Raw genomic sequence first — 27,857 nt, 5'->3', positions numbered from 1 at the left:
TATCCCTATGTTTCACTAGTGCTTGGTAAATCGAACGTGAAAAGATTTCTCAGAACAGCAAAGCATTCTTTTAACTGCATGCATCACTTCTGACACCCTGGCCTCCTGGAAACTCCTTTAATGCCCCAAACATATGGAAACTGCTTGGAGAGAGGTCAGGACTATATGGAGAATGTGTCATTAACTCTCAGTCAAGTTCCTGTAATGTGCAAGTGAAGTTCATTAATACAATTCTCGTAGACAGATGCATCTGTTCCACAAGCTGGCAACAGGATTTCTGTCTATTTTCATAGATCAGACAATCAGGTCGCTGAATGTTCATGCTGACCACTGCAGTAAGTTCCGATCCAATTCTTTAAAATGTTTGCACCATTGTTATCACTGTGGAGTTTCATCACCATACTGTGCTTAAGGTCTGCTGTAAATGTCAACTAGTTTTACACCTTTATTTACCAGGAATTTTTAAAGTCCTGAAACTGCCCCTTAAAACTACACTTTTATTAATAATTGTTCTTTCTTTTTTTTTTACTTTATACAGACAGGCCTTCACCTGCCCATTTAAACTTACAAAGTGGGGTTAAATCTCAACAGTAAATCTAACCATCCTACAGACATAAGGACTTTGAGACTCGGTGTATAATAATAATAGTAATAATAATAATAATAATAATAATAATAAGGAGCCTGTCACTTGTTTAGGTGTTCATGAGTAAAGGTTTTTGTTTTGTTACCTAGGGCTGTCAAATAAAATTTTGGTATTTAAAACCTTTGCAGTTTGACCAGGACACAATCCAAGTACAGGGCATGAAGGACAATTTGAGACCTATTCACTTCAAGCTATTAAATGAATGGAAAATGCTTTGCTCTAGTGGTCAGTCTGCTTTGAATAAGACTGACTGGCTGGGATTTTATGAAAATTAATGTTCCATGGCCTGACCCAGGGACTAGGCCAAAGTTCAAGCCTTATTACATTATATATATGTTATATATATTATATATATATATATAAGTTTTTGTAAAATCTTTTTGGTTTTTGTCTTTTTTATGCCATTGGTACAAAAACATTAGCTAAAGTAGCTATATAGATCTATCCATCTATCCATCAATCTATCTATCTTTCTATCTTTCTATCTATCTATCTATCTATCTAAATATATATATATATATATATATATATATATATATATATATATATATATATATATATATATATATTGTACTGCACATGCTGTAAAGCTATACTATATGCTGTGTATGCTGTACTCATGAATATCTTAAAAGTGCATTCTGATAGATGTTTTACAAATGTGAGCATCTCTTTCAGCAGATTCTCTCATGGTTTTTCCATCTCTCCAAGTAAACAAATTTCTGACCTTATATGAAAATTCTTTAGGCCAAGGTGGTTTAAATGAGAAAGAGGATATTGTGGTAAGTGCACTTTAAATATATATTAAACTTTATTGGAAAATGAATGAATATTTATTTGTATAAGATATAGACATTATAGACAATACATATATAAAGTACAACTATTACGTGAGTTTGTCTTGTCTTTTAATTGTGATGATGTTTGGGATAGGCGTGCACACCTCTGAAGCTTATTCAAATATTGTAAAGCAGGATTCACAGTAAGCTGAGTGCAAATAAAAGGTGCAATAAAAATAAACAGGAAAATTAAGTGTGCATAGAAATGATTAAAATTTATCAGCTAGTGTTCCTGCAGACCATGACTTTAAGTAATCTATAACCTTATTATTATTCAACTGAAGACTAAGGTGATATTTGACTGAAGTGAGCACTGTCATTGCATCAAATCAGATAAAGGCTAATTCAATGGACAACCAGTAGATGGCAGTGATTAACAAATAATAATAATAATAATAATAATAATTAGTGGTAGTAGTATTATATATTTTTTCTTTCTGTTTTATTGTGGGCAAAAACACACTTATTTTAAACACCTGCTACATTGTTAATAGTTTCAACAAGGTAAGGCAAATCATGCAATTACAGATAACAGTTGACAAATACTACATACTACTCTGGTTATGTAATGCACTGCCATGCAGACATGTAGTGAAGTAAAAAGTAAATAAAAGTACAGGTATTTGTATCTTCCACTAAATATTCTTTAGTAAAACTACTCAAGTACAGTATTATTGCCTAACATATGTATATGTTAAATACTATAACATAGTAAATATAATTGGCTACCTTTGACCTCTGGCAATAGTTGATAGATACCTAGGATAGATCCATTATGTGATTGTGAACTGTCTTGGACAATGTGCATCAGTACCAAAATCATTTGCTCTGGTCATGGCCCAGGTGTTACTATGTTACTATAATCTTAAAAAAAAAAATATATATATATATATATATATTTATATAAATTGCTGCATATACCTACATCTCTGTGATTTCTGTGAGAAGAGGATGTGGAAGTCAAGACTTATAGACAAATTTGTTATAAACTCATTTTCTGACAAAAATGACACCTTAAGCACTAAGAGCGCTGTTATGTATTAGTTAATGCTTTCCAAACCAATGTCATGAATAAAGACTTTGAAGACTATCTTTCTTTTTTTTTATAGAAAAACAGAATGCCATTGCTTCCTCCGGGTACTCCGGTTTCCACCCACAGTCAAAAGATATGCATGTTACTGTAGGCTGATTAGCGTTTCCTAATTTCCCCATAATGTGTGAATGGGTATGTGTGTTTGATAGACTGGCACCTTGTCCAGGGTGTACCCTGCTTCGTGCCCTAAGCCTCCTGGGATAGGCTCCAGGTCCCTGTGATCTTAAACAGGATGAAGAGTATAGATGAGTAAGTGAGTGAGTGAGTGAGTAAGTGAGAATGCCATTGCTCTCAGTGTAGTCTTTTCCACATGCCTTCTAGCCTTGCCCTCAATGTAAACAACTTAACTTAACTTATATATATAAGTTATATATATATATGTGCTTATTTTCTGGGTTATGCTTAATATTCCCTGGTTTGACCACTATTTTCGTAACACCATGATGTTTGTGAAATTGTGATTTGGGAGAACTTGGGTTGCTCATAAAGTTGAGATAAGATGATCTCATGTCAAAAACAGTGCAACAGGAAGTTTATAAGGTTATATACTTAATTTCCATAGGAAAATCTTAGCAGCGATCCTTTTCCTAGGATCAATCCTGCATGACAGTCATAACAATCCGATTATGTATTAATACAGCTGGGCAATCTGCTTATACAGAGTAATGTAATATTCTTTTTTCCACATTCTAATTGACAAGTCAATGGATTAAATTTATCCTTAAAACTATATTAATGAAGATAAATATCCAATAATATATCTAATAAGTGATTGTATAGATTGTTTGGCAAATCTAGCAGTAAAGTATGACAGAAAATGATGAAAGTAGAAGAAGTTATACTGATCTCTATAACTCATTGAAATAGAAAGGATATGTACAATTAAGATGGGTGTGGAGTGCAAGTACTCTTCCACATACAGTATATATTGTAAAGAGTTTATGGTATTGGGGTTAAGGTACATGGGATATAACCTGAGAGTGTGTGTTTCAGGAAGTGAAGAGCATCAGCAAGTACAGATCTACTGGATTCTGTGACTTTCTGTGAGAAAGACAGGAAAAGTCATCAGGTTCTCCAGCAACTGTTGTAGTTTTGTAGATGAAGGGAAGGGCTTTTATGAATTATAAATGTATAATGTGTGCCTCTCTTAAATATGTCCATTGAATTCAGTTACAGTAGACACAGGTGGACTCCAATCAAGTTGTAGAATAATCTCAAAGATCAATGATGTTTTTACAATGATAAGAAAACTTAAAAGGGTCTGTCCTGTTGTCATGTCAAAGATGTTACTCTGTTTCAGAAGGCTTACATTATTGGCCTGTAAAACATGTTATGAAACTTGGAAAGATAGCAGTGAACCATCATCTTTGAGGAACAAAGCCGTCACCCTTGGCTTGCTCATCAGAGACATTTCATTCATTATTCATGCATCTCATTATTATCTAGACACATTTTTCTCACACATACACACTTCCAAATATTTTCTTTTCTAAAAAAAATTCTTTCATTTTTGTGAAGCTGCTTTGGGACAATGACCATTGTTAAAAGCGCTATTGAATAAAATTGAATTGAATTGAATTGAACAAATGTGGTCAGAAAAACATCCTGAATGAGCATGATAACAAATTATTTAAATGCTTAAATAATAAAACAAAAATAAAATTGTAAAAAAAAAACAACAACAGTAGCACTCACACCTATGTTTACCAATTAAAGTAAGAGCATTTCCACACTCTCAATGTGAAGTAAACTCAATGGATTGGGACTAAACTGCTGTGTACCCTTAAGAAAACCAATAATATTATTAAAAAGGGCTTCAATTTGCTAGGGAACTTAAAGAATGGACTGTGGAGCATTTGATAAAAGTCATGTGGTCTTCTGAGTCCAGATTTACCCTGTTCCAGAGTGATGGGTGCATCTAAGTATGAAGAGAGAAAGATGAATCCCATTGAGACCCACTATGACCAATGCCTACCATTTAAGCCATAGGATCAGTGTTATGATCTGGTGATGTTTCTGTTGGTCAGGTCTAGGCTCAGCAACATTATGTACCCAAAAAATGAGGTCAGCTGACTGCATGAAAATACTGAATGTCCAGTTTTTTCCATTAATGGATTTTTTTAGTCCCTGATGTCATGAACATATTCCAAGATGAAAATGCAAGGATTCTTCAGGTTCGAATGGTGAAAGAGTGGTTTAGGGAACATGAGACATAATTTTCACGAATAGATAGGGCGGAACAGAGTCCAGACCTTAACACACTGAGATTCTTTCGGATGTTGCTGAAAACATTACACATATAAATGTATATACAGTTAAAACTTGGATTGCTAGCATAATATGTCCCGGGGGCATGCTTGTATATCAGAACACTCGTATATTAAAATGAATTTCCCCATAGGAAATAATGGAAACTCTGATGATTCAGTCCACAACCCAAAAATATCCATCTAAAAATAATTTATACAAAATATAAAGTAAAAAAATAAAATAAACCTACACTTTACCTAAGGTAAATTCCTCTCCTAAACAGATTCATCCCCCACACAGTCATTAGAGAAATGTTACCAAGAGTCATAGTAATGCTCATTATATACTTCTTGTACACTTTTTAAACACCTCCTGTGTCTGTAATCATTGAAACTGTCATAGGACATAGCATACAGGATGTAAACCAGGAACTACAGTCAATTCTTCTAGTCTTCTGTCTGACTTATGTTAAACTCTACCACCAGAGGGTGCAATATCCATCTTGCCTCACTGTAAGAGTGGGTGAGTAGATGAAGGGAAGCTGCTACTTGAACAATTTTAAATTCTTAACCTCTTATAATAACTCCAGTTGAAGGCACAGAATCCCAGGGATTTTTTTCCCTCCTTGAGTTGCATGAGTATCTTTATTATATTTGAAACATTAATAAGGTCCTTTAAACTTGCTCTGAAATCATATACCTATATTCTGTGATACCTACTGTATATCCTATATAGCAAAATGTCATATGCACCATATTATCATTAGTAAAAGTTAGATATGTTTATGATCTCTCCATGATTATGTACAAAATCATTGTTAATGTAAAATTAATGTAAATGAACTAAAAACTAAATAACATAACATAAGAATATTTGCATGCCTTTCAAGAAAGCAACATACTACATAACAGACAAGTTTTCAGATGGAAACAAAAAACAAATGTAGTCTTCTGGGTTTTGCATGAAAATAGAAAGGAGCAAGTGTGACAAATTCCCCTAAGAACTCATATTCTCCAGCACGCTCAGTAAAACAGTGCCTCAAATTTGCTCCTTTCTATTTTCATGCAAAACCCAGGAGACTACATTAGCTTTTTTCTAAAAAAACAAGAAGGAAACAACATGTAACATTAACATGTAATATGTTGCTTTCCTTACAATTATACAAATATTCTTCTGTAATGTTATTTAGTCATTATTTTTTAAGTTATGTTTGAAGACATTTAATTAATTTTGGACCGGATTATGCAGACATGATAAACATACAGTATACAAAATTTGTACTTAAGATAATAATGCCTAATACTTTTGCACAGTACTGTTTGTCTTTTATCACACATTCTTTTTATTAAATGGGCGATCGTGCCAATGGTGCCAATTTGCCCTAATATTATCTAAGGAGGGCCCCAGAGTGCTCTTATAATAATGAAGGCAAAGCTCCTCACTTCCCCTCACAAGGATCTCAGCAAATCTCTTTATTCTCTTTATTCTGTTTATTCTCTTTACTAATCTACAAATAAACCTGCAGGATTTTCTACAGGAGTTCTTCACATTTCCAACTATTTCTCGGAAATAATTTAGATCAAATGGAGGCAATATGTAACATATAATAGATGAAAAGTCTAAAGTATTAAGGATTGTTGTTTAAAAAAAAATCCTAAACATTTGATGTACCAAAAAAACACTGTAAATGCCATTGTCAGCAAGTTGAGAACGCCAAGAGCAACCTAAGAATTCAGGTCTAGGCTTGCTCGTTGTGATGTTTATTTAGGAATGTAATAGGGATGTTGGAGAAAAAAAACAGCTTGAAAAGATGGTATGCCAGTTTGACCAGTTTGGCCAATTTTGGCAGGTGGTGAGACTAAACTGGATTTGCTTTCATTAAAAGCAGTAAAAAGGTAACTTTAAAGTAACACTACTTTAAGTGTCACAGGTGATTTCAATTTAACTATAACTTTGATTCTCAGCCTTTGCCTACACATTTTTGCATTCTTGTTCTTCAGGTTAACATAAAAATGGCAGTCGGCTCCTCACAGGCAGGAATAACAACTACTAGCTAGAAGAACCCACTGATAAGCAAGCAAACTAAAAAAAAAAAAAACTTTAATAATAACCACTACTTTCAATCTCTTACAATTGTATCACCTATCACAATAAAAAGATCAAAGATCCTCATAGCCAAATGGTGCGAAAGCCTTTTCAAAAGAATGGAGGCAGGTATAGCAGCAGCTCCATATTAACTCACATAGAATCAGCCTATATACATACAATTTCTACTTGGGATCAATAAAGTACTCTGTCTGTCTGTCTTTCTATCTAGCTATCTAGCTATCTACATTACATAAATAGTGCAACAGGAAGTTTGTGAAAGTTAGCTGTAGTTAGGGACAGCAAGAAAAGTGTGACGATTATAAATATAAACTATTATATCATGAATATACACACTATAAGCACTACACTAAAAAACTTTCAAGAAAGAAAATATAATTGTAAAGTGCCATGCATAATGGAGTTAATTGGCCATCACTATGATGCAAAACCCTGTTTTGTTCCTTTTGTGCAGGTTTTTTTTTAACTACTGTGGACCTCTGGTCAACATTGACATGAGCATTCACACAATACAGGCAATAGAAAGTCTAATCTGCAAGTCTTTGAACTCTATACAGACAAACCCGGCATGGAAATCGAACCCAGGACCTGGAGGTGCTAAACACTAAGTCACCATGCTACATTGAAGATAATAGAACGGATAAATGTAACAATGTAACAGTAACATAAACATAATGACTTTTTATGAACTTAAATCTTGGTTATGAAAAAGTCAGTTAGAATGTTAATGTGTTTATCCACTAAATATTGAAATGTGTCATGTTGTCGCGTTGTAACTTTGCCGCTCTTGTTTGCACATTTGCACATGAACTTTATGTTGTCTCATTTGTATAGAACTTTTTGTAAACTTTTTTTTTAAACAATTTGTCTTGTCTCAGCTAGTCAGCTAATTAGGTTTCTTGTTGATTTATGTTGTACGTAGCACCTTGATCCTAGAGGAACATTGTTTTGTTTTACTGTGTACTAAACTGTATATAGTTGAAATGACTATAAAAGCCTACTTGATGACTCAATTCCATGGTTCCTGCTCAGGTATTTCTGCAGGTCTCCGTGTCTGTGTCTCTGCCTGTGGTGTTGTAGATTTATGTTACTTTTATTTGAATATTTGTTGTAGACTGCTGTGTCTATTTTATGTTTAAAGAGGTTGTTATGTCATTCTTTGTAAGAGAGATGAGGTACTTAGTGGACAGTGCCACTGGCCTGTTCAGCACCATGTTGTCAATGAGCTGTCACTGTCTGCCTGCCAGCACACGGCGCTGTTCAACAAGTCTGGCATCGTGTTTCTCATTTTGTCATCCCTTGATGTCTTTACTGTATGTTTTATTAGACCTAAGCTTGCTTGGCTAAATAACTGACTAAAAAGATCAAAAGGGCCCCTTGAAGAAGCCCCGCCCCCTCTGCGCGGACAGTCTAGCTCCGCCTCTGTCTTTTGTTTGCTTTGAGTGAACTTGGGGTGGAAGAACTTGAGCGCCAGTTAACACTTTTGGTTGAGAAAGCCTTTCCAGAGGATTGGAGCCAGGTATAGTAGCAGCTCCATATTAAAACGTATAGAATTACATGTCGCCGTGGCCTACATTTAGCCATATTAGTATCAGTATTGATTTTATTTTTAGTATCCTAACACGTATAGAAATTTCCCTGGTATTACACGGGTAAAGTCCACCTCTGCTTGCTGTTCGCTTAAACTCTAGAAGGAAGCGCTCTTCTCCTCAGCTTTGCCTCTACGCCTTGTTTGCGTCCCTGATGTCCCGCCCCTTCCAACGCTGGCATTTCATTGGCTCTAAAAGTTCTCGAAGTCTAGAGAACCGACCAATAGCAGGCCAGGCGCGTGTGGGCGGACCCATAACTCGAAAACAATCACAAACATCCTGCATGAGCTGCCTCATGGTGCTGACGAGCAAAGGCGTGGGGAGACAGTGAGGAAGTTTGCGTGGAAGTGCTTGTGTATTTTAATGCTGAGAAATAACGAAATAAGCGCAGGAGACGCGTTTGAGTGATTGTCGGTAAGGACAGGAGAGACAGCGGACGCGGAGTTGCTGCTGGTCCGGATTCCTCTTCCTCTTTCCTGGCCAGGGAACTTCTGTAGGTCTGCGTATTCTCCAGTGTGGTTTAGATTAAATAGTTAACAGTGTGTGTGTATATATATATATATATATATATATATATAGGTCATTACTTTAAATGTTTGTTTGTTTAAAGTGTATAATTCTTAGAGGAGATGAAAACAACATCATGCCCTGCCCGTCCTGAGCTATGACGACTGCAAAAGCTCAGGTTCCTGCATGGCAGAGGGTCAGGTCTGCCTGGTTACTCATGCTGACTCCTTTTTAGTTAAACTTTGATATTGTTAAATTTAAGGATTTGGTGACCTCTTGTGGAAATATGTCCTTGCAGTGTTGTGTTGTTCTGTGTTGCACACCCTTATCTGATTTTATCTATTGGTTCCTGGTGTCAAGTGTGCATGCACACTCAGGGCTCCATCTTTTACCAGAAGGATTATGACCAAATGGACCGAATGTGACCTGCCGACTCGCAAATCTCGTTTAAACAGATATCAGTTTCTTCTTGGCGATGATCTGTGAAGAGTTTATTTCATCCACCTCAGACTGACCTCTAGAGCCACATGCAGCTCTCTGGCATCTGTGAAGAACTTTTTATACATTAAATACTCGTTTAATTTAATATTACATTTTTTTGATTAATAAGGCGGACAGGGAATCTTGTAACATTCTATCACTCCAGGAATAAATCTCTGTTTGATTTTAAAATAGTTTATTCAAGTCGTCAGTTTTTACAGGGGTATTTCTCTACAGAGGTCTCATTTGCCTCATGTTCATTGCTTGTGGAGTTTAACAGCTGGGTGATCTTTATTCATGGTCTTCCACATTGTTGCTGTTTTTATCCCCAAACAAACTGTCTGCAAGGACTCCTGCTAAATTTAGGGTCTCTTTCCTGGTACAGTGCGAACAGAGCCGTGACATAGTGGAACAGTGCTAAATATAGCACTGACCGTTACTTGTTCAAACAGTTGCACAAATTTCTCTGGGTGAAGTCAGGCCTTCACAGGCACTCGTCATTTACTTTCTTTCTTTCAGTTTTTTTCTTTCTTAAATAGGATTTCTCCAAGGTCGAGTATTCGATTCCCACCTCAGGTCTGTCTGCATGATGTTTGCATGTGGGTTTTCAACGGGTGTTCTGGTTTTCTCCCACAGTCAATAGACATAGAGTAGCTTAATTGGTCCCTGTAGTGTGTGAGTATGTGAGTGCTTGCTTCACCTGCGATAGATTGATACTCTATTCAGTGTGTACCCTCCCTTATGCCCCAAAACTCCTGGGATAGGCCCCAGGCATTCAATGACCCTGAACGGGTAAACACAGATAAGTAGGGATGGGAATCACCAGGAACCACCAGGGGATTATCACGATGCCTCAGCGCTGATTTGATATGTATTGAAATTTTAAAAGTATCACCATTTTATAAATACCCCTTTTCAATATTTAACCTTTTTTTTTTTCAGATTTAGAGCATGACAACTGCAGGATTATGACAGCATTTTACTTCCTCAAAACATTCATATAAATATAAAAAGAAAAATTTTGAAGTGTGCAAATACATGAATGACCACAGAACAGAATCACAATACGTACCTACCCCCATCCATCCTGATCTGTGCTATTTCTTTCTATGTTAAGAATAAATCTGTTATTTAATTGATCATGCATGTTTCTTCGAACATATCTAGGATGACTTAAACTTCAAGTTTATTCATTTAAAAAAATACACCATACTTTTTGTAGAAAATACAAATCATTGCCCTCCTCTGCAATTACTCTCGTTTTGTACTTCTATCAAAAACATACACATCTCAGAAAGTCTTCACACCAACAGACCTACTTCTTCTCTAAACTGGAAAAAATAGGTCTTAGTGGGTTTAAAGTATGAACAATGACATCTTTTATACATTTGATTACAAAAAGCATATTTCTAGTTCTAGCTAGTAAAAACGTGGTGCAATTTAACTAAGTAGCTCAGGTACCTAAGACACCGAGATACAAAAATAAAAAATTTAATTAGCTTTGTATCACATTCTGACCCAGGTCTTGGTCCAATATTTATTAAATGATTCCAGACTGACCCTTGAAGGTGAAAAGTGAGTAGTGAGGCGTTGAAATGTCGAGCGACATCATCCTGCTAATGAAGGGTCTGGCCAAGCTGAGCCAGGCGGTGCTCGAGACCCAGATGACTGCTTTGAGAAGTGGAGGAGGGGTGACACAAAGCATGCAGATGACAACTGAGCAGGCCATGAGTGTGGCCATGCAGAAAATACAGGTGAGGTTCTGATCTTATTAACATCCACCTTAGATACTGAGGTTTTGAGCTTTGTTTAAGTTACTAAGTATTCCTTAAAATTTCATAAATTGCAAACTGTATTGGGCAAAGTTGTGTTGCTGTGGCGATGATTGGTCATCCATCAGTGCCCAAAAAGTGTTATTAACCTTCTCATTCATTTGACCCGTGATGGTTGCAGGAGTTCACTGGTCAGCAGCAAAGTGAGACAGACTTCAGCACAGGTGTAGATGAGAATTACGCTTTTTCCAGTGAGGAGCATACCGGCGAGGGCATGGCCCAGACTGAGCAGTCTGATAACACAGTCAGGGGGACCACTGTGGACAGCAATGGGACATCTCATCACTCAGCAGGCAACCTTTTTAAAGGCTATAAGGATCCAACAAAGCAATTCACAGGGATTCGCTCGTATCACCAAGATCACTCTTCTGTACGAGGGCTCACAAATAAAGACATCAACAAAGCCAGGGAGGCCAAGACGAGCATCAACAAACCCCATAAACAAATGGTAAACAAGGCAGATGCGCAAAGTCATTTTATTGCTTAAATACATTCAAGTTTTTAAAATAGTTAAAGTATTTAGTTTTTTTATATACTCACCTACTTACTAGGATTGAGTGCCATAAAAAACATAGTCCTTTGCCTTCCTGGACGTTATAAATGCTGTGTTTTGTTTTTAGCTAAGTGAAAGAGCGAGGGAGCAGAAGGTTCCTGTGACACGCCTGGGAAGATTGGCAAATTTTGGAGGTAGAATAAATCATTCATGTTACCACAGCCATGTGATTGTATAATCTTTAATGATTTGTTTTATTACTTTAGCTGAGGTATAATGCAATTGTGAAAAGCTGAGGTATAATGTGCTTGTAAAGAATGAAATTACAGTTAATTGAGGTTAGGAAGGAGCTTAGTTGTAATTAGGTTGTAAAGAGATGAAGTATAATGAGGTCGTAAATAGCCAAGGTATAATCAGGTTGTGAAGAGCTGAGGAATTAAAAGGTTATGCTGAGCTGAGGTATAATATAATAAGGTTGAGAAAAGCTGATATAAGATGAGGTTGTAAAGAGCTGAGGTATAATGTGGTTATGAAGAGCTAGGTTATGATATAATGTAGATATGAAGAGCTAAGTTGTAATATGATGCGGTCCTGAAGAGCGGTGGTATAATGTGATGTGTTTGAAGAGTTGAGATATTGACGTTGACGTTGTAAAAGGTTATGGTATAATATCAGGTTGTGAAGAGTTGGTGTATAATGAAGTTATAAAGAGTTGTAAAGATTAAGAGGTTGTAAAGAACTACGGTATAATGTGGTCTGTTTGAACAGCTGGGGTATAATGATGCTGTAAAGATCTGAGGTATAATGATGCTGTGAAGATCTGAGGTATATTGAGGCTGTGAAGAGCTGAGGTATATTGAGGCTGTGAAGAGTTGATGTATAATATATAGTAATGTGGTTACAAAGAGCTTAGGTATAATGAGGTTTTAAAGTGTTAAGCTATAATGTAATATGGTTGTGGAAGCTATGGTATAATTAGGTTGTGAAGAGATGAGGAATAATGAGGTTATGAAGTGTTGAGCTATAATGTGGTTGTGAAAACCATAGTTTAATCAGGCATGTTAATACCTGAGGTATAGTATTATGAGGTTGTGAAGAACTGAGGTATAATGTGTGTTTGAAGAACCGTGGTATAGTGAGGTTGTGAAGAACTCAATAATAAGAAGATTGTGAATAGTTTAATTATAATGAGGTTAACAAAAGCTTAATTTTCAGGAGGTGGTAAAGAGCTGAGGTATTATGAGGTTATGAAGAGCTGGGGTGTATAGTATGGTTTTAAGGGAGTGAGAGAATTATGGCGTTATTTTGTAATCAAATGTAAAGCATAATTCTTGTTGTGAGTATAACCTCTGGTTGAGATACAGTGTAATGTGGTGTTTGACCTATGTGTTTACACTTGTTCTTCTTGGCTCCTCGGCAGACTACCCTCCACAAACAACAGCTTGTTTAATTATTCACCAGATTTGACCTAGAATTGGACAAGCCTGCCAAGAAGGAGCTCTTTGTTTACTTCTGCTTAACCTCGTTAAGTTATTAAAGTAGGGTTAAGTTAATGCTCGGTCTCTCGGCCTGACTCACAACTCACCTTATAACTCAACAAAACATGTGTTCCACAACGTTGTGATTATACTATTCATTATACTATACGTCACAGAGAACAGATTTGTACAATAGGCCTATTCAGAACTTCATCATAATACTCATAATCATGAAAGAATAATACATTTGAATTCTATTATGGTAAATGCTAACTTTTTTTTTTGTTTTTACTTGTTATTCATTTTATTGTGTAGCAATGAAGTAGAAAATATAGTTTTTTTTAGGAACATTTCTACATACACTGTGTATGTATGTATATGCGTGTGTGTGTGTGGTATATATGTAGTACTTAAAAACGTTGTTTTTTAGGAACATTTAGATTTAGGCATTTGTCAGACGCTCTTATCCAGAGCGACTTACATTTTTATCTCATTACACATCTGAGCATTTGAGGGTTAAGGGCCTTGCTCAAGGGCCCAACAGTGGCAACTTGGTGGTTGTGGGGTCTGAACCTGGGATCTTTCGAACCGTAGTCCAATGCCTTAACCACTGAGCTACCCCTGGCCCCTGTACATTTCTACGTTGTGTGTGTGTGTGTGTGTGTGTGTGTGTGTGTGTGTGTGTGTGTGTGTGTGTGTGTGTGTGTGTGTGTGTGTGTGTGTGTGTGTGTGTGTGTGTGTTTGTGTGTGTGTGTGTGTGTTTGTGTGTGTGTTTGTGTGTGTGTGTGTGTGTGTGTGTGTGTGTGATATATATGTAGTGCTTAAGTACCTACTGTATTCTGAGCTGTGTAATCTGTGTTTCAACATAATTATAGCAAATTGACAAAAAAAACGCTGTGAAAGCAGTAGTTATTTGAATGAATGCTGTGATGGGAGTTATTGTTGTTTTGCTTTTGGAATTTTAACAGTGTTTTCACTTTCAAGTATTGGTTGCACCTTGGTTTTGAATAGATATAAAGTCTAAGCCATGCTCTTTGTCCCACTTCAGTTGCCCTGCAACAGCCTGGCATTCTTTCAGGGGTGAATTCCACTGGCTTCCCTTGCTGTTACTGGGATAGGCTCAGGATGAATAAAGCTCTTATTGAAAATTATTGAATGACTGTGGTGAAACCAACATTAACCAACATGGACCACCGGAAATACTAATCTGTCAAAATGTTGATTTTCTTCTTGAATTGTGGTTAAGAAGGATAAACAATTGTGTGTGTGTGTGTGTGTGTGTGTGTGTGCGTGTAACAGGTCTTGCAGTGGGTCTGGGCATTGGAGCATTGGCTGAGGTGGCCAAGAAAAGTCTGCGGTCAGAAGAAAAGAATGGTAAAGAGAGATTTAATTCAAGTGCTGTTAAAAGAAAAAAGTGGGATTTTGAACTGAATATCAGATAGCTCAACTGTATTGTTGGGTAGGATGTTTCCTATCTTCTTCTTGACCATACTTAAATTACATAATTTCTTACGTAAATTCTTTGTATACAGTAGATTCTCTTGCATATGGAGTAATATCTAGTGGAGTAACAAAGTAAATAAAAGTAAAATGTAACTCAAAAGAGGCACAGTACTTGTTCCTAAATAGTACTGTAAATAGTACGAGCCAATATAAAAAAAGAAGTAATAGTAATACACTAAAACCTTAGATAATGAGCATAATTTGTTCGAGGAACATACTTGTAATCCACTAATATAAGCACTAATATATCAAAGAAAATTTTCCTAATAAGAAATAATGGAAACTCGGATGACTTGTTCCATAACCCAAAAATATTTATTTAAAACTAATTAATACAAAATATAAAGTAAAAATGAAACAAATTAACCTGCACTTTACCTTAAAACAGAATTGTGGAGAAAGATGAGAGAGGGGAGAGAGGAGGGGAGGAGGGGAGGGAGTTTACTGTGTAGAACAATTTTCACTATCACTAATCAAATCAGTGCTTGCACTAACAGAATTATCTGTGGGTCCACTGGAATCTTTACCTTATTGTGTGACTTTAACAAGCAACCTATCCAATGACACTTGCTTTTGAGGATTTCGCGGAAATGTGACATTGTTTTGTCAAACATTTCCACCCCTGCACTCCTACAGCCTTTTAAATGTTTTTCTTCATGGGGACCCTTGGACACCAAATAAAAAAAATAATGCTTTATGTGCGCGCACACACACACACATGGTCACAATATTATAGTAAACAGTATACACTTGCACGGATGTTGACTATACGAGTCAGGCATGCTCACTGAGACTGAGCATGGGAGATGATGAAATAAAATTACCCACAATCCCACAGCACGAGAAAGGAGAACCATTGTCTCAGTTGGGATCACGTAGTGCTCAGTTGGGAAAGCGTATACAGCATGGACTGCTCATAGACCTCGCTAGTTTAAGTTAATTAAAGCAACAGTGGTAACACCATGGTCAGCAAACCAGTAAGTGGCAGTGTGGGCAGGTGCTGGAAAAGAAAATTAGGATTCCCATAAAGCTCATTAGCAGATGGGAGCATAATTTGCTTTAAAATTACCTGGCAGATATCTGCGTTGACTTTATAGTTAATAAAACATAGTGGACCAACAGTGGCACCCCAAATTGTCACAGACTATGGCAACGTCACACTGGACTTCAAGCTACTCTGATTCTGTTCCACTCTTCCTCCAGACTCTAGACTCTAATTACCAAATAAAATTCTGAATTTAAAGAGGACTTTGGAACACCAATAAACTTCCAGTTCCTTTTCTCCTTAGCCAAGTAAAACGCTTTTGTCTTTGAATCTGGTTTAGGAGTGGCTTGACACTAAGAATGCAATAGTTGTAGCCCATTTCTTGAAGATGTCTCTTTGTGGTGGCTCTTGATGCACTGATTCCAGCCACACTCCACTCCTTGTGAAGCTCTCTCAAGTTGAAGTAGGATTTACTTAAGCTTGCAGTCATCCCTGTTGCTTGTGCACCTTTTTTTTCTACCTTGTCCCCTCTGGTAAACTTCAATAAATACCTGTATGCTTCGGTACAGCACTCTGCGAATACCCTGCACTTTCAGCGATGACCTTCTGTAGTTTACCTTGTTTGTGGAGGGTGTTGATGATTATCCTTTGCACAACTGTCAAGTTAGCACTCTTCCCCTTGTGCGTACTGAAATAGATAAAGAGATGTGCTGTATTTATACTGTAAAAACTGTAATTTATTTGGACTCAAAATTAAACATTATATTATTTTGAGATAATCATAAAAAGGCTTGAAATATTTTTTTATTTCACTTCGTGGATTTAACTGTGTGTGTGTAGGTTTCTGTGTGCGCTGTAAATTTTCTTGTGAGGTGTTAGTTACTTTTGAAGCTTCTGCCTTAGTCCTTGTGAACTCTAAAAAGTTAGATATTAAATTTTTTTTCTTTAGCCCTCGTTTATATAATCTCTCGTCATAGGAGACAGGAAGGCAGTTTTAGACTCCAGCCCATTCCTATCTGAGGCCAACGCAGAGCGTATCGTCAGGACGCTGTGTAAAGTCCGCGGGGCGGCACTAAAGCTGGGACAGATGCTCAGCATTCAAGGTTGGTGGATATGTGTAATAGTTCTATTTCATAGAAGGAGCTCACATCTCATAACATGCCGTTGTGATTTTATGACCCCTGCTCATTTTCAGTGTCTTGGCAGTCATGACTTGTGCTCATCTTTACCGTCAAGTTGACATGCTATACTCCTCTTACATCAGTGTTACTGTTAGCTGTGGCGTGTTGCACAAGTTAAAAGTATGACGTTTCAAAATTGATGTCTCTCAGTCTGCTAACATGTAGCTTTGCATTAGTGGACATTAAATTAAAGACACACAGCAGTGTTAAAAATCCCCTTGCCCTTGAACAGACTTGCGCTTTAAATAAACCAGCAGCCACACAGAGACGTTTGACCTTTTGCTCTGATGTGCTGTGAGATTTTTCGGTTGCTCACAATACGCACAGATGGCTTGTGATAAACAAATAGCTGAGAGATGCTCACATAAACCTTTTTAAAGTCTCTGTGCATCATCCACAAAGGTCAACCTAAGAGCAAAAGTTTAATTATATTCTAACTTAAAAAATGTTCCACACAGAGTTTTACTCAACAAATGAAGATTGTCATAGGATTATTGAATATAACCAGGACAACAAGTTCGCAAATCAGCAGCTCAGCTTGTAAGCAGTGTTGTTAAATATTATTGCTCTTCTCACACCTTCCAAGGTATCTCTCTCTTCTTCTCTCTCCTTCTCTTATCTGTATTTTTCTCACCCTTGGCACATCTTTTGTTAGAGCTCACATAATATAAACTGGGCTAAATCCGTATAAACAACCTTGTACTGTAGAAGTATAACGATAATACTGTATCTGGTGCCAGCGAACTGATTTGATTCATAGTACTAGCTTTATGGTTTTTAATTTAAGTTGAAGAATAATCAAAATGACTCCTTCTAAATCATAAAATGTCAAAAACAGTGCATCATTTATTAAGTGTATTTAAACAGAGCACACTATAGGTTTACTGTCCTTTATATAAATGCTCTAAATAAAAGGTCCTCTAAAAGGCCTGCATAATTTGGTGTCATTTAAAAATGTATTTTAAAAAGGAGCGAGTTTAACTGTTATAACATGGTATAATATGTGTTAATTTTTTAAATCTGGGGTATATCAGATGTCAGTGCAGATTATCTGCTCAGTGAAAGAGCTTGAGGGTGTTTTAACTTTGTGGGATATGCAGATTGATTTAAAGACCTCTGGTGGTCAATGAGTGCAGCTGCATGCCATGATTACTAGACTTTCACATCGCATCACTGGTTTGTTGCCTGGTTTGTGCTAGACTCGTATACAAAAATGGATTCTCTGTAAAAGTCCTTTTTAAGTGATATTCAGTAGCTTATGTACTCTGTGTAAACAGAACATTTGACAGGTTGAGACAACGATCCTTTAGATTTGCACTTTGACTTTTACCTTTTGTTTTAATTCCTAAAAAGCATCTACAGATTTAGATATGTAAAACAAGTAGTTTACAAGTAGTCTGAGTGGGTGTTACAAAAATGAAGCATGTACATTCTAATCATTTATTTATATATATATATATATATATATTTATTTATTTTTTATTATTATTATTATTTTTTTCCCCTAGACGATGCATTTATCAATCCTCAGCTATCAAAGATCTTTGATCGGGTGCGTCAGAGCGCAGACTTCATGCCAATCAAGCAGATGACGGTATTGAACACAACAACTATTTATTTGTTATTTGTTTTTTTACATAATGTATGTGGTCATGAATATATTTATCGGATAATATGATTTGAGAGCTCCACCATTAGAAGTAACAATTATATTGTTATAGATAAGTATGGTTTTTAGCTAGCAATTAAAGTTTAACTAGTGACTTACAAGACTTATTCTACCAGCATCAGATAACGTACTGTTCTCACATTATTGTCAGTATCCATACAGTGGTCATTGGCCTCTGTACATCACCATATTGAATTTAAAATGCTCAAGATGTGTGTGAAGTTGGGATTTTCAAGCAACTGCTTGTCACATCATTTTACCCAAAATTGATGTGTATGTATGAAAGTGTCTATAGTTCATGAAGAGTTAATGCCACACTTCTGTGAATTAAAGTTGGAGGTCTTAAGTATGCTTACATCTTGAATGATCCATTGCATATTAAATCTGGTGGTGTATAGTGGCCAACTGCAAAAGAATATATGTTTGTTCCAAAATGTATGTACCTGACTGTATGTATACAATACTATGTGTACAGAAAGCTTTGAATAATGACCTGGGCCCAAACTGGAAGGACAAATTAGAGATGTTTGAGGAGAGACCCTTTGCTGCTGCCTCCATTGGGCAAGTGCATCTGGCCAGGATGAAGGATGGCCGAGAGGTAGCTATGAAAATCCAGGTGAGGAGCTTATGACGATTTGTTTTATTTTTACTTTATACAGTGGAATCTTGTATTGCAAGTAACATGGTCTGCTAGCGTTTTCCAAGATGAGAAAAAAAAAAATTGAACTTGTTAAATGAGTGAGGTCTTGATATAAGAGTACTGTAGCACGCATATGCTTTGTCTGCCGATTATCACATGATCACAACTTAGATGGTTCTCTCCATGCACGTGGAACAGCTACACCATGTCTATTGTTTATCACTTTAGACTTGATACATCTGGGTTTGAAATCAAAACCTAAATCTAAAATGATGAATCAAAGTATCAGCTTTCACATACTTGCATATTTTAGTTCTACATTTCTTTAATAACTTCTAACATGGATCCTTTAGTGGCAGCCGACCTAGTTTGTAGCTGAGCAGAAGTATTGGATCAGAAATTCTTAAAATAAGTAACAGTTTGTATTTGGATGTTTGGCTTATAATTGTCCCAATGACTTCACTGTTGACTTCTTTGTTATGTTTTTATAGGTATATACAAATTAAGCATACGTGGGTTTTTACTTAATTGCTCGAGTTGTGTATGTGAATACAGTACCCCGGAGTGGCACAGAGCATCAACAGCGACGTGGACAACCTGATGACGGTGCTCAGCATGAGCAACGCCCTGCCTGAAGGTGATTTCTACTGTCTGTTTTACTGAAATCTAGATCTGTGTTTAGAACTAAAACTCTGTTAAATGAAATATGAGTGATGATGCTGTTTGTTCCTTAGCACTTTAGAAGGCCTGCTGAGCCTAAGTCTGTTTTTAAAAGTAATTCATAGATAGCTTAAAGGCTGTTATATTTGATTCCCTGTCTGGGCAGGTCTGTTTCCCGAGCACTTGATAGACGTGATGAGGAGAGAGCTGGTCCTGGAGTGCGATTATCTCCGGGAGGCTGAGTGCGCTCGCAAATTCAGGTCAGCCTTAGATCCAGTTGTCAAATGTGAATGAACTAGCAAAAGACTAAAGACTAAACTAGCAAAGGTTTGTTCAGTGTAAAATGGTGCATTTATCCTTTAGATGTTTAACAAGGTTTCTGTTGTGGTTTGAGGAAAAGTTTTGCAAGGGTGCTTGTTAAAATGAGTTAAGTAGGCGAGGTTGAAGGGTACTAGTTTGTCATAGTTTACACTTTTTGTAAAGTAGTTGCTAGCTTAATAACTCAATATTTGAGTTAATTATTAGAACATTTAAAAAAATTTAGCTACTTAAGCAATATCACACGAAAAAAAATGCTGTTGTGATGTAATGTTTAAAGCAACAGCATGCCCTCTAGTATGAAACATTTTCGTAAAACTTTACTTCAATGCCCCCTTCCCCACCACCTTAGTCTCTATCCCACATAAAACCTGCATCTTATAATTTGCACAATCCTAGTGTTTGCACTGATATATGCACACTTCTTTTTCCCTTTCTGTTAGAAGCTTAACTGCATTTTGTTTTATATAGATACACCCTGTGCAGTTCTGTCTGTCTGTCTGTAGAATATCACCTCCCTTTACTTCTAGGATCCACAGGAAAATTCTAAATAATGTTAAATTAATTAATTATCCCACATCCCAAGTAGGGGATAAAGAGGGATTTGGGATTGGTGCGACTGTGACTGGTTTGGAATGTGAGTTGTAGTATGTATCTGCTGTCCCCTCAGTATGGCAGAAAATATAGGCCTGGGATGTGGCCTGGAATGTGGAGTGAGGCATGTAGTCACACATTTCAATGCTGTTCCCATAACATTATAAACATGTTGGGTTGTGACATTTCCTGCTGAAGTTCACAACCTTGAGATGGGTTCCAGCCTGATAATGATTTCCTAATGTTCTGCAAAAACGATTTAACAAGCAAATCTTTTTTAAACAGGAAGCTCTTAAAAGATCATCCCTTCTTCTACGTGCCTGACGTTATCGACGAGCTAAGCAGCCAACATGTTCTTACCACTGAGATGGTACAAGGTTTTCCTCTGGACCAGGCTGAGGGACTCTCACAGGAGCTCAAAAATGAGGTGATTGTGTTCTGCTCCATTTTTATTTATTTATTTATTTTTTAAACACACAATTTTACTTACAGTTAGCTTAAGGTACTTCTAGAATTATTGGCAACATTCAGGAAAATTTTACAGTACAATAAATAATGTTTTTTAGTTTATCAGGAAATACTGCTTTTTGGTTACAAAAACATATTGGCACCCCCTAAAAATATTCCCTATAAATGCACTCTAGTTCTGTTTTTAAAACGTTTTGAGTTAAAACTCCGTAATACACACAGTACTAATCTTAATATTAATTTCATAATTACTTCATTAATTAATTTCAGAGTGCACTAAATTAGCTTTGTCTATGTTGTATCTTTCAGATTTGCAAGAACATTCTGACTCTCTGCCTGAGAGAGCTCTTTGAATTCCAGTACATGCAAACAGACCCGAATTGGTCCAATTTCTTGTATGACCCACAATCTCACAAGGTACCAAATCTGATAAATACAGTGATTTCGGGCAGCATTTTAATAAAATTTCTTAGGCTACGTTTACACTGTCAGGTAAATGTGACCCAATTCCGTGACACATATCGGATATGTTCTATGTCTGTGTAAACGGAAAAAAAACGCATGCATTCTGATATTTCGAGATCGGTTTCAGGCCTCCTTCATATGTGGAAATAAATCAGATATGTACTAATGTAATTGTCGTGTAAACAGACAGATCGGATTTCCTGAGGCATTGCGTTCTGTACGTCATTAATACTGCGACTTCTTCGCGGTTTAATGACGTAATATTATTCTCCGATGGAGGTGCGTGTGGAATTATAATATCGCAGGTGACATGGAAAAGGTAAAAAATTTTAGCGCCCCCTTTTTTAATGCTTATTTGGGCTAAATAACATTAAGAAATCAGTATTTGGTGAATACAATTATGCCGTTTTTTCTCCTCCTACGTTTTAAAACCATGGTGACGTTTTGCGAACTTTGCATATATCGCAGAGCATAAAGCATACTTCATCTTCGTCTATCTTGGCTAGTGTGTAGCGCAAGAACCTCCCTTTAAGTATGCGCGATGTTTCAGATGGCATGGCAAGTGTAAATACGTGTATCGGATATGAGTCATAGTTGAAAGAACGTGTAAACAGACGGTCAAAAACATCAGATATAGGCAACAAATCAGAATTGGGCATCGAGACCTGCAGTGTAAACGTAGCCATAGTAAAAGGATTAATTCCTAGAAATCAGGCATTGTAAATGAGGATTTTGTGTACAGGTTGCATTGTTGGACTTCGGTGCAACACGAGGCTTTGATGAGAGCTTTACAGACACCTACATAGAGGTAAAAACATGTCGATGTTACTGCAAACAATTCTAAACACAGCATCTGCCGCTTTGGAGTGTGTTGTTTGTGTTTAGCATTCAGGATGTGATTTTGTTGTAACAGGTCATTATGGCGGCTGCGGCCGGCGACAGAGAAGGAGTCATGAAGCACTCAGTAGATATGAAGTTTCTCACGGGCCTTGAGTCTAAGGTATGCACTAGAACATGAAGAAGATAGAACAGTGGAACCTCGGATTACGAGCATAATTCGTTCAGGAAGCGGGCTCGTATGACAAAACATTCGTAAACCAAATTTAATCTTCCCATAAGAAATAATAAAAAAACCCAAATTATTTGTTCTACAGCCCCAAAAAATAAATACAGTAAAATAATTAATACAAAATCTAAATTAAAAATAAAACAAATTAGCCTGCACTTTACCTTTTAAAAAAGTAAAATAAATCCCGACAGATAAGTGTTTCCGTTTGTGCACGTTGGCGCTGTGTGTGCTGTGTGTGTGTGCACGCACACACACACAGCGCCAGACACACACTCTCTGCTTTACACACAGAAACTCTGCTCTGTCGCGATTTTTTTCAAAGGTAATGTGCCGGTTCATTTGTTTTTTTTTTACTTTACAGCAGTGATTCCGTTAGTATGCGCTCACGCGAGTGTGACTAGCGATGTTCCTCTCCGTTAATGTGTGTGTGACACACATCACACACACCGTCACACACACACACACACACATTAACGGAGCGCTAGTCAGACTCACATGAGCGCATACTAACGGAATCACTGCTGTACATTACCTTTGAAAAGAATCGCGACAGAGCAGAGTTCCTGTGTGCAAGGCAGAAAGTGTGTGTCTGGCGCTGTTGGTGGGAAGCCAAGAGGAGGAGGAGAAGGTGGGAGGGATACTGTAAAGGCGAGAGAGAGAGTGTGTGTGTGTGTGTGTGTTGTTGTGAGTGAAGGAGCTCAGTGTGAAATTCCACACACACACACACACACACACACACACTTGCCTCTGCCTCTACAGCCCCCCTACAACCCCCTCCTCCTCCTCTTGGCTTCCCACTCATACACACACACACTCTGCCTTACACAGAAACTGCTCTGTCACGATTGTTTTCAAAGGTAAAATGAAAAACGACAGGCTGATACAGAGAAGGAGAGAAAAAATGGATTTTTATCCTCTAATTAGACTTGATTTTGCTTCATACGCGTGCACACACATGCGCGCAGTACAAACACGCTTACAAACATAAAATAAAATATGTTTTACACACACACTTGTTATGGTAAACAGTACACGTGTGCGTGAATGTTTATTATACCAGTAAGAGACGAGCACTAAGACCCAGCAGGGGAGTCGATTACCTACAATTCCGCAGCACAAGAGAGGAAAAAACCGTTGGCTAAGTTGTGATCACGTGACACTCGGCATTAAAACAAGAAGCGTATGCGTGATACGTGATACTCAGTGCTCTTAAACCAAGACGATGCTCGTTTTTCAAGTAAAATTTGATTTTAAATCTCTGCTTGTCTTGCGGAACACTCGTAAACCGCATTACTCGTAATCCGAGGTTTCCTCTGTATAGTATAATATATTCAACATCGTCCATTATAGCTGAACACGGTAACAACATAAAACTCAGATGTTACTAACGACGAATCTGTTCAGTTTAATCTCTGCCATGGTATTTTAATCATTTTATCATCGGAGGAGACTATATTCCACATTTGAATGAAAGCCTAGCTTCTGACACCAGCTAATGCTCTTCTTTAGGCGATGGTGAAAGCCCACGTGGATGCAGTGATGATTCTGGGTGAGGCGTTTGCCTCGGAGGAGCCATTCGATTTCGGTGCCCAAAGCACCACTGAGCGGATCCACAGCCTGATCCCGGTCATGCTGAAGCAGCGGCTTACGCCACCTCCTGAAGAAACCTACTCACTCCATCGCAAGATGGGTGGCTCCTTCCTGATCTGCTCACGCCTGAATGCCAAGCTGAGCTGCAAGGACATGTTCACAGAGGCGTACAGCAAATATTGGAGCAAACGGCAGAATGCATCCAGCAAGTGAAGGACTACATGTGAACATTTGGGCAGGCCAGTTGATTCCCCCTGCCTGCTGAGGCTAAATCCTAATTATTCTGTTTTAAGGGGTACAGTATCCATGATTATGTTTCTTTTCCTCATTTAATAGCACGTCCATGTCGGTATTCAGATGTGCAATGTGCCTACGCAGTGGTATAACCATGTTTATGGTTGCTTTTAATAACAGGGAGGATATACTACTGCAAATGAGAATGCAGTAGAAGTGGATAGAGTTCCAAAATGTTGTGTATTCGTTTAGTGTAATAATTTGCTTCACTGTTTTCATTTGATGAATAACGTTTGATCTTTATAGCTCATCTCCAGACTATGCTTACGCACATAAGTTTGTTTAAGATTAGCATTTACTTGCACAAACATAAAGTCAGGACCAGGTCTCGGCTCCACAGACAGGACACTATGCACTCCCTGATGTGTTGTCCTCCATGCGCACAGATAATGGCCAGTAGTTTCATGTACGAAATCTGTTTTTGTACTGACTCATCATTTTGCAATGAATTAAAAAAGATATATTGATTGATAAGACTATTTGATGTAAAACCTAGAGTATTGAAATCAACCTGTATTCATTTTGTATTTAAATTGTTACTGTTCTCTTTAAAGCCCTTAATTTAGATTTATAAATGAAAAATTATTTTGCGTTATTACAGTTTTTAGTATGTGATTATACTTGGTCACTTTTTAGTGTAACCTAAACATTTTTTGCAGTCAGTTTGTACTATTTTCCAGTGGTATTGTTTGTTTAAAAAATCTTTGATCGTTTAATGTAAGAAAATATTCTCATGCAAAATATGTGAGTAGATTGTGTTTTCTTACCATATAGCTTAAACAGTACTGATCTAGAAACAAATCAGCATCAAAGAAAAAGATAAAATTAGTCAATATTTAAAAAACATTGCAAGGCCAATTCATCCAAAGGCATTTGGGTTTAAGATTAATCCCTTCTGACAACAACTTGGAACATTGCACATTTTGTTTGAAACCATCCATTCTTAAGTGATTAAAAATATTGAAACACTTGACTGACAGGTGCTTCTTGTTGTCCAGGTGTGCCTTGTTACACCGCTTTGTTTAAACAAGTCATAGCTCTTAACGTCTTCTCTTGGTTTGGGGCTTGGGTTTCACCTGTCAGGACTGCATTGGCTGTTAAAAAGGATAAACCAACATGAGGATCAGAAAGTTGTGTATGGGAGAAAAGAAAATCATTTTGAAGCCTAGAAAAGAGGGGAAAGGGGAAATCGGTCAGTGTTAGAATGTCTCATAAAAACAAGCACATCTTTTGTAAATTGGGACAGGCAATAAACAAACAACATTTAAGCTTATTTGATATTTTGTTCTAATAATAATAAAAAAAAAAACTTCTCAACAGTTTGATTAATGCTACTTTGTTAGTAACTAAGTAACCAGTGTAAGGATCTATCCGATGACAGAAACATCTAAGTTCTTTTGTATGGCGCTCTGGATAAGAGCATCTGCCAAATGTCTAAATATAAAATGTATGTTTACTGTCTCATGCCACAAAATTACAATTTGGTACATCTAGTTCTGCTCATTTCTGATTTAGATAAATTGTATTATACAAAATCTAGTTTTCCTAACTGCTTATAGGATTTCTTCAAAAAAAAAATCCAAATACACCAAAAACTGCTTGATGAACCCTTGATGGTCTTAAGGATTTAGATAAAGTTTAAAAGCTAGGATTAAGACTGCTGTGACCGTAGTCATTGGCAATTCTCCCCTATACTGCCAGAGTTTTATATCATTTGTTTTCTCATCTCACTACCAGTTTGTCATCTGGTAGTTCTTGTTTTAGTCAGAATGCTTAAGATGATGTCTTATCCTATTTGTAGAAAGGTTCACAAGTAAATCTCGAGACAAACCTATACCCGAGTCCTGTTATATAGCACCTGTACGCTGGAAGTGGATGGATGCTGTCATTAGAGAGAAAGGCGGAGTTTTGTTTCTGTCTGTATGTCCACTTGTTCGTACAACAAACCTTGAGAGAGAATGTCCTTTCTGAAGGCACTTTTTAAACCCTTACCAGTTCCACAACAACTTACTTCAGTCACATACACTGTCCGGCCAAAAAAAGTCACCACATCTGACAGGCATATTCCAGGACTGGTTTCACAAAGAGTGGTTCTTGGAGCATGAGGAATAATTTTCACACATGAATGTGGTGGTACCACAATGTGTGCTGTAATCAAATCTAAATTAAATCTTAGAGAGTGACTTCCTTTTGGCCAAGCATGATGGTACATGACTTGATTTGTATCACTGGTACAAGGCCACATTACCATCTTCACGCTCATAGATCAAATATCTAAAGCTTGGCACTTAGTTTAAATGCTATGCCTTCAGTAATGGCATACATCCCTGGATGCTTCTCTTTTAGTCATTTTGCAATGACTGGAGCCTTTAATAAAATTTAAAGTGCCACTTAGGTATTACATGTTTTATCGAACTACTTATGTATTATATTTTCTATTTTTTATAAAAAATTTGAAGGCCTTTATGAAAGGTGATGCTAACTTGTCATCTATATTTCAATAAATGTTACAAAAAAAGAAAGCTTTACTGAATTTTACCCTATATTAGGCAAAAATGATTAGGCAAGAATCATGATTGACCACACGGTGGCACTATAGTACTATCCAAAACATCTAATTTTGGCCTAAAAAACCTACAATGGCCTACAAACATTAGACGTATATGAAATACAATGCCCAAGAACAACACTATCACATTGACATTCACACCCACCCTTTTTATATACACAAACCTGTTACAAAGTAATGCTTAGTGTGTTTATAACTGACTTACCAAGCCTTATGCTTTATGCCTCGCTATTCTGGGTCTTAAACTTGCACAGTTTTGCCCAGACTTTCTGCCTGTTCTTGTTTATAAGTTTTCTTTCACTATTTGTTGTTAGTAATAATAATGCTAACCTGAATTTGCATCTACTTCCACCGAGATCACATGACCGATCATTTTGCCAATCCCATGGATGCAGCAAGAGAGCAGCGTGGGTATAACGCCATGGCAGCCGAAGAGCGAGAACACCAACAGCACTTTGCCAAGTTGGATGCGAAGTTACTCATGATCATCAATGCTTTTTCTGGCCATTTCTGCGAGAGCCCTGACTGTACACACGTTC

General features: G+C 37.1%; 1 protein-coding gene across 5 annotated transcripts; it reads left to right on the top strand.

The window, feature by feature from the left end:
* Positions 1–8,365: 8,365 nt before the first annotated feature.
* Positions 8,366–25,722, top strand: coq8aa (coenzyme Q8A, genome duplicate a). Of its 5 annotated transcripts, XM_053479464.1 has the most exons (16): positions 8,799–9,016; positions 10,050–10,086; positions 11,065–11,264; positions 11,464–11,790; positions 11,963–12,029; positions 14,613–14,687; positions 16,779–16,904; positions 18,491–18,576; positions 19,127–19,267; positions 19,847–19,928; positions 20,118–20,211; positions 21,149–21,290; positions 21,641–21,748; positions 22,539–22,604; positions 22,710–22,796; positions 24,375–25,722. In XM_053479464.1, the coding sequence occupies exons 3-16, from the start codon at positions 11,106–11,108 to the stop codon at positions 24,666–24,668; spliced, it is 1,854 nt and encodes a 617-aa protein (XP_053335439.1). In that variant the 5' UTR covers positions 8,799–9,016; positions 10,050–10,086; positions 11,065–11,105; the 3' UTR covers positions 24,669–25,722. The 5 variants fall into 5 exon arrangements, with proteins under 5 accessions (XP_053335456.1, XP_053335439.1, XP_053335443.1 ...); XM_053479481.1 differs by lacking the exons at positions 8,799–9,016; positions 10,050–10,086 and adding an exon at positions 8,366–8,453; XM_053479468.1 differs by lacking the exon at positions 10,050–10,086.
* The last annotated feature ends 2,135 nt before the right edge of the window (positions 25,723–27,857 follow it).

This window comes from Clarias gariepinus, chromosome 2 (genome assembly GCF_024256425.1).
Source record: "Clarias gariepinus isolate MV-2021 ecotype Netherlands chromosome 2, CGAR_prim_01v2, whole genome shotgun sequence".
Lineage (NCBI taxonomy): Eukaryota > Metazoa > Chordata > Actinopteri > Siluriformes > Clariidae > Clarias > Clarias gariepinus.
This window is presented reverse-complemented; position numbering and strand designations above follow the sequence as displayed.